This window comes from Euprymna scolopes, chromosome 12, assembly GCF_053919585.1.
Source record: "Euprymna scolopes isolate OS-2025 chromosome 12, ASM5391958v1, whole genome shotgun sequence".
NCBI lineage: Eukaryota > Metazoa > Mollusca > Cephalopoda > Sepiida > Sepiolidae > Euprymna > Euprymna scolopes.
In genome coordinates this window covers 13,545,377-13,564,244 of record NC_136493.1, presented here as the reverse complement: position 1 = coordinate 13,564,244, position 18,868 = coordinate 13,545,377, and the positions used below count along the sequence as shown (strand labels likewise).

At 36.8% G+C, this 18,868-nt stretch overlaps 1 protein-coding gene across 1 annotated transcript; it reads left to right on the top strand.

Annotated features, from left to right (window-relative positions):
• The first annotated feature begins 5,774 nt into the window (after positions 1-5,774).
• Positions 5,775-6,248, top strand: LOC145291600 (protein FAM200B-like). Its single transcript, XM_080137677.1, has one exon. It carries the CDS (start codon positions 5,775-5,777, stop codon positions 6,246-6,248), a length of 474 nt encoding a protein of 157 aa, XP_079993803.1.
• The last annotated feature ends 12,620 nt before the right edge of the window (positions 6,249-18,868 follow it).

Below are 18,868 nucleotides of genomic sequence, written 5' to 3'. Positions count from 1 at the left end.
CTTCAAGCGAACGACCCAGGAAAGCCAATCTCTCGGCATTTCTATGACACAAGAGACTGGGCTGACCCAGGCCTCCCACGCTCGGCCTCTGGACACAGACCTCTCTGCAGACATAATGCTTACCATCGTTCCACAATAGTGAATCGAGGCGCCCTTGCAAGCGGGTTAGTCGTTCTGCAGGGAGAGGAAGTACAGACAATCGGTAAAGGATGAGCGGAAAGACGTATGTAGCACACGCCTCCGCCTGACCCTTCAAGGACAATTTCCTTCCAATCCAAGTCTTCACCGACGATTTGACCTTGCCATATACTTCCGACCAATTCTTTTCCAGCTTAAGTCCTGGTCCAAACCAAACACCGAGAATACGGACCGGTCCATCGGTCCAGCTGAAAATACCTGGAAGCGAGTTTACCCCGGTCCAGGCCCCCAACTGCAGGCCGACAGACTTGCTGCGGTTGAAGATGGCCCCTGTGACTTCTTCGTATCGAGCGAGCGCCTCGACCACCGCTTGAACGTCCGTGTGGCAAGACACGAACACGGTGACGTCATCAGCGAACGCGGAAACCCTGGCTCGTGTGCCTCCAGGGAGGGCTATTCCGCGCAGGACTGGTGTAGCCGCCTCGTCCCTTAACTTGCGAAGCAGGGGTTCCAACGCCAGGACGTACAACAGAGGCGACAGCGGACAACCCTGACGCACCGACCGAGAAACAGCAAATGACTCCGACAGCTTACCGTTGATCTGCACCGGTACCGTCGGTCTATCATACAGGACAAAGATCCACTTGCGGAAGTCCGAATTAAATCCGGTGGCCTCTAGCACAGCTCCCAGGAACCGATGGTCGACCCTATCGAATGCCTTGGACTGATCTAAACTGATCAGCGCGGCTTCGGCGTCGTCTTCTGTCCCCTCTATGATCGAGCGTATCAAATGCAAATTGTCTTGAATCGATCTCCCCTTCACAGCATAAGTCTGGTCCGGTTCGATCAAGTCAGTGATGACAACCTGCAAACGATTCGCAAGAATCTTTGCCAAAATATTTAACTCTGTGTTTAGCAGAGTCAAGGGCCTAAAGTCGTAAAAATTTTCCCCCCCACCATGCCGTTGACCTTTCCTCAGCAATGTGATCACTCCCTTGGTCACCTGTCCAGGGATGGAACCCTGAGCAAACCAATGGTTGAACATATCCTTCAGAATAGGGACCAACATGGGCGACAGCCTCAAGTAGAACTCGTAGGGTAAACCATCAAGCCCCGGGGATTTGTTGTAGCCGACCTGCTTCAACGCAGTAATGACCTCATGTCCAGTAACAAGACCATCACAGCTAGCCGCCCGAGCCGCCATGAGGCGGGGCGAGTCAGCCAAATAGCTGCCAAACTCCTCGACCCTGAGTCCGGGTAGTTGGGTGAAGTGCTCCGATAGATGCTCCCGAAACCCCTCGCAGATCTCCCGAGTCGAAACTAGGGCGTGTCCTTCCAGGTTATGTACTTTACGAATGTACCCGTCCGAACCGCGCCTTAAAGCAGCCTTACGCTCAACAGCGTCAACATTCACAGCCTCGTTGGAAACTTTAATTAATCTAGCCCTAACTACTTGACCTTCATACCACTCGCTAGCCAAGCGGCTGAGGTCTTGTTTAGCTAGTGCTACCTCTAGGGGATCCCCCCTCTCCACCGCCCGGGTCAGCTTATCCTCTAAGCGCTTCTTTGCCTTAGCCTTATCTAACGCGAGGCGTTGGCTGTATTGGACAGAGAAGTGCCTAATTTTGGCCTTAAGACTAACCCATCACTTACTCCCTGTAACCGCCCCCACTAAAGCCCGCTGAATTAATTCTGTAACCTTCAACCAGTAGTCCTCCAACTCCAACAAGGTGCTGTTGAACTTCCAGTATCTGGCTAGTTTAGGCCTAGCACTTAAGTTCAAACGGGCCATAACGAGTTTATGGTCCGAGTGTCCTAACAAGTGGAACGTGGGGCACGATAGAAAGTCTACGTCGCCTCTTCTAACTAACATCCGATTCAAGTAAGTACTCGGATGGGAAGGCGTTCCAGGATGCCACGTCCACATCTCCCGCCCCGGATGATCCAGACGGAATCTGTCGACGAGATCGCACGAGGCCATCAGGTCGAACAGAGTGCTGTCACACCGCACCAACCTACTAGCCCCCCCCCCCCGACCTTATCTATTTTGGGATCAAGGATTGCATTTCAATCACCCATTAAAACTAACCGTTCCGGATCCACTAAAAAGCCCTCCAACCGTCGAAAAAAGGATGCCCTCTCTACAGCAGAATTGGGAGCATAACCAGCGACAATCCGAAAAACACTACTATTAACGGCAACATCAACAACAACTAGCCGCCCGTCCTCGCCTGCGTGAACAACATTCACCGACGACGCTGACAGGGTGCGACTCACTAGCAAGGAGATTCCACGACTATAAGTATTGCCATATGCTGAGTAAACATTGTAATCGTTCACCAGCACCTGACAATCCTCGTCACAAATAAAGTGGGTCTCCTGGATAGCGGCAATATCTACCTTAAGGGACACCAAGTCTCTCACAACGCGCGAGGCCTTGCTTCGACACCTGATGCCCCTCACATTCAATGTAGCCAAGTTCAAAGCCATGTTCACTTACCTTATTCAGTGTCACAGACGGGTCTGAAATCCTTGGCAGTGAGGACGTGGCAGGCCTGGCCGAGGCTGCCGGTAAGTAAATCTGCTGAGGGTACTCCGTCCTTGGCCACACCTCCTACGTCCAGGGGGAAGGTTAGTTTAAGTGCCCTGTAGAATGAGGGGTGTATGTACACAGGGACTCTGCCCTCGCATTTGAAAAAGAAATTGTTCAATGAAGGATGGTCCCTGTCCACCAGCTGCTGGCCCGGGATCGCCTCCTTTGCTGCTTTGATCATGGCCCAGAGGGCTTGTGTTCTGGCCTCCTTGTTGATCCTCACAAAGGTGGTCAACATCGGAGCGTCTTTAAACTTAGTTGGGTCCGCCACGCTGTCACCGTCCACGTAGGCGAGACCCCTCAACTTGTTATACCGGACCTTTTGCTGTCCTTTGAGGTCCGGTATTGTTTGATGCGGGTCCAGTTCGCAAATTCTACCTCCTGGCAGGAAAGGTAGTTTTTTGGTCCGTTCCGTGCGAACCGCCATTGTTCGGGGAGGGGGGCTTTTAGGTTGGGGGAGAGGGGAGGGGGTGGAGTGGGGGTAGTTGTAACAGTTCCTCCCTGGCGTGGTTTATCACAGGGTGGGGGTGGTGAAGGGTTTCTGGGGGCTTTGGGGAGATCTGGGGAGGGGGATGGTTGCTCGGACTGCTGGGGTAGTAGGGTGACAGGGGGCTCAACTAGCGGGACTGTTGCCGTGTCTTTCTCAGTAGGGGTAGGGGGTCGGCGCGTGTATATATATATATATGTTGTTTTGAAAAAAGGAAAACTGAATTAATTTATAAAATGATCAACGTTTCGTCCCTATTGCAGGGGACATCTTGAGGATATTAAAAAGAAAAATGCAGAGGAAGAAAACGATCATAGACAATACGTAAGTGAAAAGAAAAGTGTTAGAATCCTACCCATATCTGGAAGGAAACTATGTGTGTGTATGGGAAAGTTGGGTTATTCAATGACTATCTATACGTATTTATATATATATATATATATATATATATATGTATATATATATATATATATATATATATATATATATATATATATATATATATATATATATACACTTTTAAAAATATGTTATTTAAATGTTTTTCTTTTTGTTTAAATTATTTAAGGAAAAACGGTTTGGGATAATAGTATGAATTAACCAGGATTTGTGTTTATATTTTGTTCTTTGATTATTATTTTCCTTATACTAGGGGTTAAATGGTAGAAGCCCTTTTTTTGCGTAATAGCATTAGTGTTTAATATTAATGCTGACTCTAAAAGTCTTCTTTTGGCTCTATCTATCACGTATTTTTGCGGTAATCATCAAAAATCATACAAGTAATAAAAATATAAATATAAAAATTTAAAAGATAAGCCACTTTTTTACCTGAGGATTAAGGGGTCAGCCCCAGTCGAAAGTAAAGGAGAGTTTGCAATCAAGATAAAGAGAATAAAAAGATATGCTGCTCTTTTACCTAAGGATTAAGAGGTCAGCCATGGTCGGAAGTAATATATATATATATATATATATATATATATATATATATATATATATATATATATATATATATATATATATATACATACATATATACATATACATATACATATACATATATATATATATGCATATATATATATATATATATATATATATATATATATATATATATATACGTACATATGGCTCTGTGGTGCAGTGGCTAGCACACTCGACTGGCATCGAGAGGACCCGAGTTTGATTCTCGTCTTGGGATGGAGTCGAGACTTTGGGCAAGTTTTTCACACTAATTGCCTCTGTTCACCCAGCAGTATAATTGAGGACCTGGATATCAGACAACTTAGCGAATTGCATTCCGGGGAAGTTTACTTGCGACAGACTAGCGTCCTGTCTAAGGGGGAGGATTCGTCCTCCCGACAAAGCTTAACGCTAAGAAGCCGGGATAAGCTCCGGATGGCTACCCTCTCAAGAGGATAAGGGCCAACAAGGGTAAAAAAACAAATATATACACACACATACAGAGAAAATAGGCAAAGTATTTTATGCTAAAGAATGCACATATATATGAAAGTGTGTGTATGTAGGTTATGTATATGTGTTTGTGCGCGCACATTTTGTAAGAATGCGATGATGCATCTGAGTGTGTATATATATGCATGTTTATATCTATATATAATAATTACACAAAATTTATCTTCCGCATGATGTCGGTGAACTTCAAAGAAATCAACACTCCTGCTGCGGCTCCTTTAGATGTTGGGTTCCCACGCCCGCTCTTAATCTTGTAATACTCACCTCTTAATCACATCCAACCAGAACTGAACTGGTTCCGATAAAAGTAATTGTCGGTGTCCCTTTGTACTACGTGACTCACGGTCAAAGATTTACATCCGCTAATCCTGCAATTCTTACCCTTCACTGGAACCTACTTATTTCCGGTCATGTTTCTGTATAAATAGCGCTTGTCAAACTGATCAGTCTCACAGTTAGTAAACAACCAGGCTACATGGTTCGACTCTAAAGCTCGTCTCAGGTATGTAAACATTTCACTTCAATTTCAATTTTGTAATGTTCAGAATTTTTAAATATACTAAATATGTGACAGAATAGTAGTCTATTGATGTAAGAACAATAAAAAGTTTTAAAAGCGTTACGGTGCAGTGTATACTAAAATTCGGAAGCATTCGAAACTTCGGAAGACAACAAACTTGAGATTTTTTTTTTCTCTCTCCAAAAAGTTAAACCTAAATGGGTTAGTTTAGTTCTGATGGGCTTCTTGGCCTATCTTTCCATTTTTAGCAAAGTGTTCATACATGTTCATACTATTTCATGAACACACGTACATGCATGCACGTATGCACACACACACATTCATTCACTCAACTCCCTCCACCCACACACACAGACATATACACACGCACCTACACACACATGCACACACAGAGACATATACACACACACACATGCAGACATAGCCTACCCACACACACCTAAGCTTTACTTTTAGCTTTATGTATTGCATATGTACTCTGTGTTAAGCATTTATATATATATATATATATATATATATATATATATATATTTCTTAAATGTTATTTTTTTCCAGAATAAAGGATGACAACCCAACACCAAGCAAAAAAGAAGTGTAGGCACTATAGCGTGGAATATCTGAAATATGGATTTGTATCGGCACCACAGAACCAACAGCAACCTATGTGTCTTCTGTGTGAGAAAGTGTTTTCAAATGAAGCCATGAAACCTTCGAGACTTTTGGAACATTTGACAAAAATACACTCTGATAAAGTAGACAAAAATATAGCATATTTTCAGTCACTTCGAGAAAAGTCCAGAAACGAAAAACTATTGGAAATATGTTTGCTAGCACTTCACAACATATCTTTGCTGATTGCTAGATCTGGTAAGCCTCATGCGATTGGAGAGGAACTCATTCTGCCAGCAGTAAGAGAGGTTCTGCACACAGTTGTACATAAGTCACCTGATCAAATTATGAAAGCTATACCTCTCAGTGATAACTCGGTTCAAAGAAGAGTAGATGAAATGGCTTATCAATTTGTAAAGTCGGCTTAATATTAATTTATATTCGAGTTTAAATAATTATTCAAGGTTTTACTTTAGGAGGTTCGTTTTCATGAGTAACTGTTTCTTTGCACTGTATTATATTTCGAATGTACTTGAACATAAGGCTAACTATATTAGATGGTTTGATTTGCCAGCAAGAAGCAAGTATTTTCAATACAGGCAAGCTTGCAGTAATAGTATATATTAAGTATACTACTTAAATAAAGTCCTAACTTTATCTACTCTAGAGAATACTTTCCGGCATTTTTCTTTTATCGTTAGTTGCTGGCATTTTGTTTGTTTTTATCGTTTAACTTTGTAGCAGGAGGTGGGGACGGATAAGACGGAATACAGACAAAAAAACAGGAGAAATACAGACAAAATACATCAATAAAACACGAAAAACAAGTTTAAAAACAATGTAACAAAACATTTAGGATTAGTTTAGAAAATAAAAAATAAAAAAATAAAAACAAAAAATAAAAATACTTAACGTTTTTGCACTAGCGATTCCGTCCGCTGTCTTTTTGTCAACTATTAGCTGGCATATGTCTATGCGACGAAGGCCATCAACTCCCCATATTTCCTCCAATAACACAAAACAAGCTAGGTAACATACAAATATCCGTGCATGAAGTCGCCAAGCTAATAAAAAACCTAGATTCCAGTAAAGCAACTGGCCCTGATGGCATCCCAATTATAGTGTTAAAAAAAGCTTCAATCAGAACTTGCTTCCATGCTTACGAAACTATTTAAGCGCTGCCTCCACTGTGAAAAATTTCCCCCACTCTATATCTGTGCCTAAATCAAAACGCAGATTCCATGAACAAAGCTTCTTTCTTAGAACTGCACGCCTGTGGAACTCTGTTCTGTCTGCCTGCTTCCCACCGGACTACAACTTGGTTGTCTTCAAGTCCAATGTTAACAAATTCCTAATGAACCGCCCCCTTAAGTAAACATATCAGCAAATCTCCTCACTAACGTAATGTACTTGCAATAACCCTTATCCCTGAGTGGCTTCCGGGCCTTGATAAGTGGTGATCACTGTGTAAAAAAAAAAAAAAAAAAAAAAAAGTGCTTTCCGACCCCCCTGGAAGACCTCATCAGTTTGCCCTGTATTTAAGAATTCAGGTGATAAGTCATCTCCCTCTCAGTACAGACCAATGTCTCCTGTGTGTTATGAGTAAGTTGCTGGAATCCATATTAAATAGAGAAATAGTTAACCACCTCAGCAGAAATCACCTTCTTAGTGACACACAATATGGTTTCCGCTCTGCAAGATCTACCGCAGATGTGCTGACGGTTATATCCCACAGGATTAGTGAATCTCTTGACAAAGTCTTCCTTTCTAGGGCAATTGCTCTTGACATATCAAAGGCCTTCGACAAGGTATGACAAGATTTCCAGCTACGGTATAACTGAAAATGTTTTCTCAATCATTAAATCATTTCTCTCCGATAGGCTCATAAGAGTAGTGGTAGATGGACAAAAATCGGAGGCCTGCAATATAAATGCTGGTGTCCCTCAGGGGTCAATCCTGGGCCCAACTCTCTTCCTGATCTACATCAATGACGTCCCTAAACACATACTTAAATCATTCGTTGACATCTATGCTGATGACACGACCATTTACGGCAACACATCAAAGGCTGTAAATGACAAAGTTCTCTCTGATTCTCTCTTCTCTGATCTCGAGCGTGTGGTTCAGTAGGGGAAGATGTGGCTGGTTACCTTTAATGCATCCAAAACCAAACTCCTATCCTTACATCATCAACGCTCTGATCCCCAGCTGGCATCAATTGTGATGGATGGCTCTCGTCTGGGTGAGGCCCCGTGTTTTGACAATCTTCTGGGTTTGATCTTTACTCCTGATCTGAAAGGGAACACGTACATCAAGTCTGTTGCCAAGGTCGCTGGAAAGATGGTGGGATCCTTCTACCGCTCCAGAAGATATCTCACTAATGATGCAATTCTCTATCTATATAAAAGCCAAGTACGTCCAAGGATGGAATACTGTTGCCATATCTGGGCAGGAGCGGCCAAAAACAGCCTATCATGCCTTGACAGAGTACAAAATAGACTTCGTGGCTTAGTGGGGGATGCCCTTTTCTCTACCCTGCAACCTCTTTCCCACAGAAGAGATGTTGCGAGCCTATCCTTGTTTTATCGTTATTTTAATGGCAGGTGCTCGTTTGAACTCCAATCTCCGGTCCCCCCTCGCCAAACTTTCACGAAAAACACCCGTCTAGCTGAATCCACTGTGAAAAATTTCCCCCACTCTATATCTGTGCCTAAATCAAATTGCGGATTCCATGAACAAAGCTTCTTTCTTAGAACTGCACGCTTGTGGAACTCTGTTCCATCTGCCTGCTTCCCACCGGACTACAACTTGGATGTGTTCAAGTCCAATGTTAACAAATTCCTAATGAACCGCCCCTTTAATTAAACACTTCACCAAATCTCCACACTAACGTAATGTACTTGCAATAACCCTTATCCCTTAGTGGCTTCCGGGCCTTGATAAGTGGTGATCACTGTGTAAAAAAAAAGAATTTAGCTTGCAGATAGATGAGTCCACTCTACCAGGAAAGGAATCTTTGCTTCTCGCTTATGTTCGTTTTGTCAAAGATGAAAAGTTGGTTCAAGAACTGTTATTTGCAAGACAACTTAAAACAGACACTAAAGGAGAGTCAGTATTTAATGTTGTTGAGAATTTTTTCAAAGAGAAAAACATCCCACTTTCTAACAGTCTTGCATGTGCAACAGATGAAGCTCCATCCATGATAGGTCATCATAGTGGCTTCATCAGTTTCTTGAAAAAAGCCGTACCTGGTGTGCTTACAGTGCACTGTGTAATCCACAGGCAGCATCTGGTAGCAAAAAACCTAAGTGGTCGACTTTACAAATCAATGATTACTGTTATCACAGCAGTAAATAAGATCAAAGCACATTCTCTCAATTCCAGACTGTTTCGACAGCTTTGCATTGATAATGATGAAGAGTTTGAACGTTTATTGCTACACACAGAAGTTAGATGGCTTTCAAAGGGAAACTGCCTGAAACGTTTCTATTCTTTGTTTGATAGAGTTGTAGAATTTTTCCAAGACTCTAATACTGGGTTTTGTGATGATCTAAAAAACATCAAGGATGACGAATTGCTTATTTGTCAGATATATTCACAAAATTCAATGAAGTTAATTTGCAGTTGCAAGGAAATTATGTCAATCTTATCAAAGTCAAATCTGCTATCTCCATCTTCCTGTCTAAGTGTAAGTTATTCAAACGAAACTTAGCCCGTCATGAACTCTACCAGTTTCCAAGCCTCTGTGAATTGGATAAAGAAAAGAGCAGATGATGACCTTCAAGTGTATTGTGCTCACTTAGAAGAGTTGCAAAGAAACATGTCTGAAAGATTTCAGGATGTTTTATTGCTAAAAAATACCAGACTGGGTAATACATCCATTCTTAGATGTCGGCAATGAGGAAACAGGAGAGGAAAAGGAAGAATTAATTTGAATCCAAAATGACATTGAGCTAAGTCCGAAGTTCAGAAATTCATATCAAGATTTTTGGCTACAAAAAAAAATCTCTGACTTCTATCCAGTATTATGGAACAAGGTGAAGATATATTTTATTGCTTTTCCAACATCATATTTGGTAGAATGGGGCTTCAGTGCAGTTGCCTTGCTTCTTTCCAAGCAAAGGAACAGACTTAGAATTACTGAACGTGGGGATCTACGTCTTCTTCTTAGTGAGTTCCAACCTGATGTGGAGGAACTAATATCCCTACACCAAGTACACCCATCCCATTAGCAGTAATTGTGAAAACACAATAAAATACTTTATTCATTTGATTATTATTTTTTAACAATATATTTTGTATTTAATGTTGTTATTTTTAACTTGAAAAAAAAATGCTCGCATTGTGTGCATTAGGGGTAATTGTGAAAACCAAATAAAATTGTTTACTAAATTAGTTATTATTTTTGAAAACATGTTTTGTGTTTAATGTTATTCTTTTTCAGTTTGAAAAAGAAAAAAATACTCGCATGTGTGTATTGGGGTAATTGGATAAAATGGTTCATTAAATTAATCATTATTATTGAAAAATATATTTTGTGTGTAATGTTGTTTCTTTCAATTTAAAAAAAAATGCTCGTATGTTTGTTTTGGGGGTAATTGTGAAGACCAAATAAAATGGTTTATTTATTTTTGAAATATATATTTTGTGTTTAATATTGTTGTTTTCAATCCCCCCCCAAAAAAAAATAAAAGAAAAAAAGTTGGCTGTGTAAATTAAGGGTAATTGTGAAGACCAAAGAAAATGGTTTATTTATTTTTGAAATATATATTTTGTGTTTAATATTGTTGTTTTCAATCCCCCCCCAAAAAAGAAAAAAGTTGCCTGTGTAAATTAATGGTAATTGTGAAGACCAAAGAAAATGGTTTATTTATTTTTTAAATATTTATTTTGTGTTTAATATTGTTGTTTTCAATCCCCCCCCCAAAAAAAAAAAGTTGCCTGTGTAAATTAAGGGTAATTGTGAAGACCAAATAAAATGGTTTATTTATTTTTTAAACATTTATTTTGTGTTTAATATTGTTGTTTTCAATCCCCCCCCACAAAAAAAGAAGAAAAAAGTTGCCGGTGTAAATTAAGGGTAATTGTGAAGACCAAATAAAATGGTTTATTTATTTTTGAAATATATATTTTGTGTTTAATATTGTTGTTTTCAATCCCCCCCAAAAAAAAGAAAAAAAAGTTGCCTGTGTAAATAATCGTAATTGTGAAGGCCAAATAAAATGGTTTATTAATTTTTTAAATATTTATTTTGTGTTTAATATTGTTGTTTTCAATCCCCCCCCCAAAAAAAAAAGAAAAAAAAAGTTGCCTGTGTAAATTAAGGGTAATTGTGAAGACCAAAGAAAATGGTTTATTTATTTTAGAAATATATATTTTGTGTTTAATATTGTTGTTTTCAACCCCCCCCCCAAAAAAAAAGAAAAAAAAAGTTGCCCGTGTAAATTAATGGTAATTGTGAAGACCAAATAAAATGGTTTATTTATTTTTTAAATATATATTTTGTGTTTAATATTGTTGTTTTCAATCCCCCCCCCAAAAAAAAGAAAAAACAGTTGCCTGTGTAAATAATCGTAATTGTGAAGACCAAATAAAATGGTTTATTTATTTTTTAAATATTTATTTTGTGTTTAATATTGTTGTTTTCAATCCCCCCCCCAAAAAAAAGAAAAAAAAGTTGCCTGTGTAAATTAATGGTAATTGTGAAGACCAAATAAAATGGTTTATTAATTTTTTAAATATTTATTTTGTGTTTAATATTGTTGTTTTCAATCCCCCCCCCAAAAAAAAAGAAAAAAAAGTTGCCTGTGTAAATTAATGGTAATTGTGAAGACCAAATAAAATGGTTTATTTATTTTTTAAATATTTATTTTGTGTTTAATATTGTTGTTTTCAATCCCCCCCCCAAAAAAAAAAGAAAAAAAAAGTTGCCTGTGTTAATTAAGGGTAATTGTGAAGACCAAATAAAATGGTTTATTTATTTTTAAATATATATTTTGTGTTTAATATTGTTGTTTTCAATCCCCCCCCCAAAAAGAAAAAAAAAGTTGCCTGTGTAAATTAATGGTAATTGTGAAGACCAAATAAAATGGTTTATTTATTTTTTAAATATTTATTTTGTGTTTAATATTGTTGTTTTCAATCCCCCCCCCCAAAAAAAAGAAAAAAAAAGTTGCCTGTGTAAATTAATGGTAATTGTGAAGACCAAATAAAATGGTTTATTTATTTTTTAAATATTTATTTTGTGTTTAATATTGTTGTTTTCAATCCCCCCCCCCAAAAAAAAAAGAAAAAAAAAGTTGCCTGTGTAAATTAAGGGTAATTGTGAAGACCAAATAAAATGGTTTATTTATTTTTTAAATATTTATTTTGTGTTTAATATTGTTGTTTTCAATCCCCCCCCCCAAAAAAAAAGAAAAAAAAGTTGCCTGTGTAAATTAATGGTAATTGTGAAGACCAAATAAAATGGTTTATTTATTTTTGAAATATATATATTGTGTTTAATATTGTTGTTTTCAATCCCCCCCCCAAAAAAAGATAAAAAAGTTGTCTGTGTACATTAATGGTAATTGTGAAGACCAAATAAAATGGTTTATTTATTTTTTAAATATTTATTTTGTGTTTAATATTGTTGTTTTCAATCCCCCCCCCAAAAAAAAAGAAGAAAAAAGTTGCCTGTGTAAATTAAGGGTAATTGTGAAGACCAAAGAAAATGGTTTATTTATTTTTGAAATATATATTTTGTGTTTAATATTGTTGCTTTCAATCCCCCCCCAAAAAAAAAAGAAAAAAAAACGTTGTGTAAATTAATGGTAATTGTGAAGACCAAATAAAATGGTTTATTTATTTTTTAAATATATATTTTGTGTTTAATATTGTTGCTTTCAATCCCCCCCCCCAAAAAAAGAAAAAAAAGTTGTGTAAATTAATGGTAATTGTGAAGACCAAATAAAATGGTTTATTTATTTTTTAAATATATATTTTGTGTTTAATATTGTTGCTTTCAGTCCCCCCCCCAAAAAAAGGAAAAAAAGTTGTGTAAATTAATGGTAATTGTGAAGACCAAATAAAATGGTTTATTTATTTTTTAAATATATATTTTGTGTTTAATATTGTTGCTTTCAGTCCCCCCCCCAAAAAAAAAAGAAAAAAAAAGTTGTGTAAATTAATGGTAATTGTGAAGACCAAATAAAATGGTTTATTTATTTTTTAAATATATATTTTGTGTTTAATATTGTTGCTTTCAATCCCCCCCAAAAAAAAAGAAAAAAAAAGTTGTGTAAATTAATGGTAATTGTGAAGACCAAATAAAATGGTTTATTTATTTTTGAAATATATATTTTGTGTTTAATATTGTTGTTTTCAATCCCCCCCCCAAAAAAAAGAAAAAAAAAGTTGCCTGTGTAAATTAATGGTAATTGTGAAGACCAAATAAAATGGTTTATTTATTTTTTAAATATTTATTTTTTGTTTAATATTGTTGTTTTCAATCCCCCCCCCCAAAAAAAAAAGAAAAAAAAAGTTGTGTAAATTAAGGGTAATTGTGAAGACCAAATAAAATGGTTTATTTATTTTTTAAATATATATTTTGTGTTTAATATTGTTGCTTTCAATCCCCCCCCAAAAAAAAGAAAAAAAAAGTTGTGTAAATTAATGGTAATTGTGAAGACCAAATAAAATGGTTTATTTATTTTTTAAATATATATTTTGTGTTTAATATTGTTGCTTTCAATCCCCCCCCAAAAAAAAAGAAAAAAAAAGTTGTGTAAATTAAGGGTAATTGTGAAGACCAAATAAAATGGTTTATTAGATTGATTATTATTTTTGAAAAGCAAATTTTGTGTTTAATATTGTTTTCAGTTTGGAAAAAAAAATGCTTGCATGTGATTATTAAGGGTATTGTGAATATCAAATAAAATATCTACAAGCCAACGAAGTCGAGCTTGTATACTACATCATTGTTTGTGTTTAATATTGTTGTTTTCACTTTGGAAAAAAAGCTCACTTGCGTTTATGGGGTAGGGGGCACTAGGAGTCTATCTGGAAGCCAAGGGGGCGCCAGCCTGAAAAAGTTTGGGAAACCCTGATCTAAATTAAATGAATGATCGTGTTCTGCAAAATGGCAAAAGAGTGAATTCAGGGCGTTACCATCCCTTATATCTCTTCTATGTTCGTAAAGTCTTAGTTTCAATTTACGCTGTGTCTCACTCTGAATGCTTGTTTGTAGTTTTTAATGTCTGTTTTATTGTTGTGGAAGTTGTTTGTATCAAGTGAAAACCAAGTCTATTAAGAGTGTCGTTGATTTTTGTACATATATATATATATATATATATATATATATATATATATATATATATATATATATCATCTTCTATAATATAAATCTCACCTGTCTGTTGTACGTATATGTATGTATGTTTGTATGTCTACCTATAACTTTCGAATGAGGCGACGGATTTTCACGAGATCGGTATAGTTTTGAAGCGCGACTATTCGTACGACAAATATTGAAAAATTAGCTAAAAGCATTAATTCTTCACCCTGGACGCTTTTCTACAAGGAAAGTTCGCTTTCTTTAGCTGATATTTTCAAAAGTCAACCCTTTTTTCGATTGACTAGTGTTAATTTAAATATTCGTCACTTCCGGTTTGGCGATGGGCTCAATAGCAAAGACGTCACGTTTTCACGTTCTTTTCCTCCCTAGCGGTACGTATGTTTGTTAGGTCTGCCTAAATATTCTGAGAAAGGCGACGGTTTTACACGAAATTTTAATTGATTTGAAGCACGAACCTTCGGATGACAAATATCGAAAAATTGACTAATTAGTTGATTCCTTAACACCTAACTGGGCACTTTTCTACAAGAAGGGTTCGTTTTTTTTTGTTTTTTTTTTCGCTGATATTTTCGAAAGTCAACCCCTTTTTTCAAGTTTATAGACTTAATTTAAACCTTCGCCACTTCCGGTTTTGCGATAAGCACAACGGCAAAAAGTCACGTTTTTTTTCCATGTTCTTTTCCTTCTTCGGGGAACGGGTTCGAGCCTGCCTGCCTACTACCACTTTTTGTTTTGCTCAACAAACACCTACATACCCTCGGGCAGCGTCGGACAGCCAGGCTAGTGTCTACTAATTCAGGCATTTTATTAACCAATGCATTACTTAAAAATCTATAGAATATATATATATATATATATATATATATATATATATATATATATATATATATATATATATATATATATTAAAACCACTTGCGTAAATTGCATAAAACTTGTTCGGTTAGTTATCCCTGGTGATGAATCAAAACATATTTGGAAATGCTGGGGCCATCAATAAAAGGGAACTTTTATAAAGGAACAACAAAAGCGTTTCATCGGCTTATTAATAAATAAAAGTTTTATTTTGTTTAGAAAAACACTCATATATACACAACACTCTTACGCACATACATATATATACATATGTATGTGTATAGTATGTTTTTAAAAACTATATGGCAATAAATCTACAAAGAATTTTACGTAAGGATTCGTCACGATGATTAAACACGGAATATTGTTTGTGTAACACAATTGCCATATTAATTTTTAAATATACTACATCGTTTTACTTATATATCGAGCATTGTCGAAATAAATACTGAAAATATATACATAAAATGTTATGTAGATTCATAAAATAGTTAGAATATAAATATATATATATATTCTAACTATTTTATGAATATATATATATGCATATATATATATATATATATATATATATATATTCTAACTATTTCATTAATCTACATATATATATATATATATATTATTGATTGGAAGATTCCAAGATTTTCCCGATTCCGATCGAGTACCGATTCTGAGTCTTTCAATATTTATAAATATTTAATTTGAAATTCGTTGTTTTCTATTTTTTTTTTTTTGTCAATTTGCAAATTATTACATAACCCACCCACCCCCGGGTGATTTCCAGGTACATTTTTCTCAAATGTTTCCCTTGTCATGTATTGTAAATTGAAAGACAGCAAAAGGTTTATATATTATTTTAATTGGAATTCATTGAGATGAGTATCATTTATATTAATTTTTATTTTATTGCGGACTATTATTCTCATCTTTATTAGTTGTTGTTTCACGACGTTTCGGTCAACTATTCCTTTGGCCTTCGTCAGGTAGGATTGAAACCGTTATCTTCAAACAACGATCATCTGGAACCGTAGTGATTCAACGTCTCTATCAACTGCACCAATGCATTTGGTAATTTTACAATAATAAATAATAATAAAATAAGTATATAGTAATGCTAATAATAAAATTATTTGCACACTAAATGAAAAGTGCACGTTAAAGTGCAAACAATTGCATGATTTGGATTATTCAAACTGTAATTCTAACTTCAGTTTCTGCGATTTGATTTTCCTATTTTTTTTTCACATAGGCATCACCATTTATCAAGGCCAAGAGGCTACCCGAGGATAAGGTTAAAGAGTGTACAGTAGAAATTGGACAATATAGTAATTGTTAGTAATGGAGATTCGGTAAATTTGTTAACTTATATGGAACGGCTGACCAAAACTTGTTTACGTTAGACTTGAAGACAACCATATTGTAGTCTGGAAAGCAGAAAACGGAAGACAATTCCACAGGCGTGCAGTTCTAGGAAAGAAGATTTGCTCATGGAATCTACGTTTAGGTTTAGGTACAGATAAAAAGTGAGGAAAATTATTGATAATGTTTTCAGCTAGTCTAGTGTTTCTTGTGAAAGTTTAGCGAGGGGGGGCATAGATTGAAGCTCAGTCGAACACTTTCCATGACAATAACGATAAAGCAGAGACAAACTCGCAACACCTCTTCTGTGATAAAGAGGTTGCAGGAAAGAGAAAAGGACATCCCCTACAAGGCTATGAAGTCTATTTTGAACTCTATCAAGGCAGGCCAAGTCCTTTCTAGCAGTTCCTGCCCAGATGTGGCAACAGTACTCCATTCTTGGACGTACCTGGCTCTTATATAGATAGATAATGGCATCAGCAGTGAGATATCTACTGGATCGATAGAAGGATCCGACCATTTTCCAGCGGCCTTGGCAACGGATTTAATGTATGTGTTCCATTTCAGATCAGGAGTAAAGGTCAAGCCCAGAAGCTTGTCAAAACATGAGGCCTCCCTAAGACAAGAACCATTCATTTCAATTGATGCCAGATGAGGATCAGAGCGTTAATGATGTAAAGATAAAAACTTGGTTTTAGATACATTAAAAGTAACAAGCCACTCCTTTCCCCATTGTACCACTTGCTCAAGATCAGAGGAGAGAGAATCAGAGAGAACTCGGTCGTTTACGGTCTTAGATGTGCTACCGTAGATAGTAGTGTCATCAGCATAAATGTCTACGAATCATGTAAGGATGTGATTTGGAAAGTCATTAATATAGATTAGGAAGAGAATTGGGCGTAGGATGGACCTCTGAGGGACTCCAGCATTAATACTAAAAGCTTCTGATTTCTGCCCATCAACCTCTACTCTTATAAACCTATCAGAGAGAAATGATTTAATAATTGAGAAGACATTTCCAGCTATACCGTAGGTGGAGATTTTGTGAAGTAAACCTTTATGCCATACTCTATCAAAATTTGTTTATTCTTACTCCGTTCACACTTTAGTAAAAATGTCATTTTTTAAAAACACTATTTTATTTTAGTTCAACTGCAGACTTTTTTACTACAATTGACTATCTATTTTCAGATTATTTACATAGAGTGTTTGGACACGCCATAAATACGTGTGTAAATTAGATTGCAAAGTAATTAATCTATCTTCTTTTATATTATCCATAAGGAAAATATAGCAGTAAAGAAACTTATTGTTTTAGTTGTATAATTTATGAAAATTAGAATTAAGACAAATAGTAAAAAAAAATAGCAACATTCAACGAAGTAGAATAGTAGCGGTTACAAAAAATAAGCTGCAAAAGGCTTTTGCCGATTCATAATTACATTTTCACCCCAAACAAGGCACGTTGCCACTTTGATGTAGGGGCTACTATCAGGGACATAAGCATCAGGGGTACTGTGTAGGGGGTTGGGCAGCAAGATGTCGGTTTACGTTATACTTGTACTTCTGCATGTCAGTACAGTTGGGGAAGCAAGGACCCGGAAGGGAATTCCAAAGTCTAGCACTTCTGGGGAAGAAACTACTGGAGTAGAAGGTTCTCTTACATCTAGGGATCTCAACTGTGAAGGGTGGGATCTTGCTGCTTGTCGAGTTTGTCGGGGGTATTTACGTCGAGAGGGTACAAGTGCTTGCAGTTCTTCAGAGCATTCACCGTTAAAGTACTTGTAGAACAGGCAAAGGGATGCTACATTTCGTCGATGAGACAGAGGCTAAAGCTTAGATGATAGTTCAAGACCTATTAGGTCGGCGACTTCCTTTTGAACCTTGTCTAGGAGTGAGAGACTAGTAGCAGATGCACCAGTCCAAATATGACAACAATGCTCCATACATGGGCGAATGGTGGCTTTTTAGAGGTGCAGGATACTTTCGGGCGTTAGTATCTTTCTAGCACGGTAGAGAGAACCTTCCTTTTTCGCAGCGGTCCTGGCAATGCTCTCAATGTAATTTTTCTAACTCATGTTTTCCGTGAACGTTAGGCCGAGGAGTTTAAAAGATGTACTTTCAGATAAACCATTGTAATCTACTTTAAGCATATTGTTATTAGATATTGGTATTACAAATCAACATGATTAATTTATAACTTTTTCTGTCAGAATATGTAAGCATTATACATATTTTTCTGCAATATTCATGCAACTTCTGACCAGGAAGGATGCGTAGTCAAGATTCATTTTCCGCATGGGAGGATAATGGAAACCCAAGCCAGTTTCCCCGAGTAATTTATATTTGACAAAACATTATCTAAGAGGTGTACTTTGAATTTTGAGAATACATTAACTTAGATATGACGTTTTTCTCCTCTCAAAACGTGTCAAATTTGTCTAGACATGCACACCTGTGGAACTCTGTTGAGTTTGCTTGTTTACCACCTGACTACAA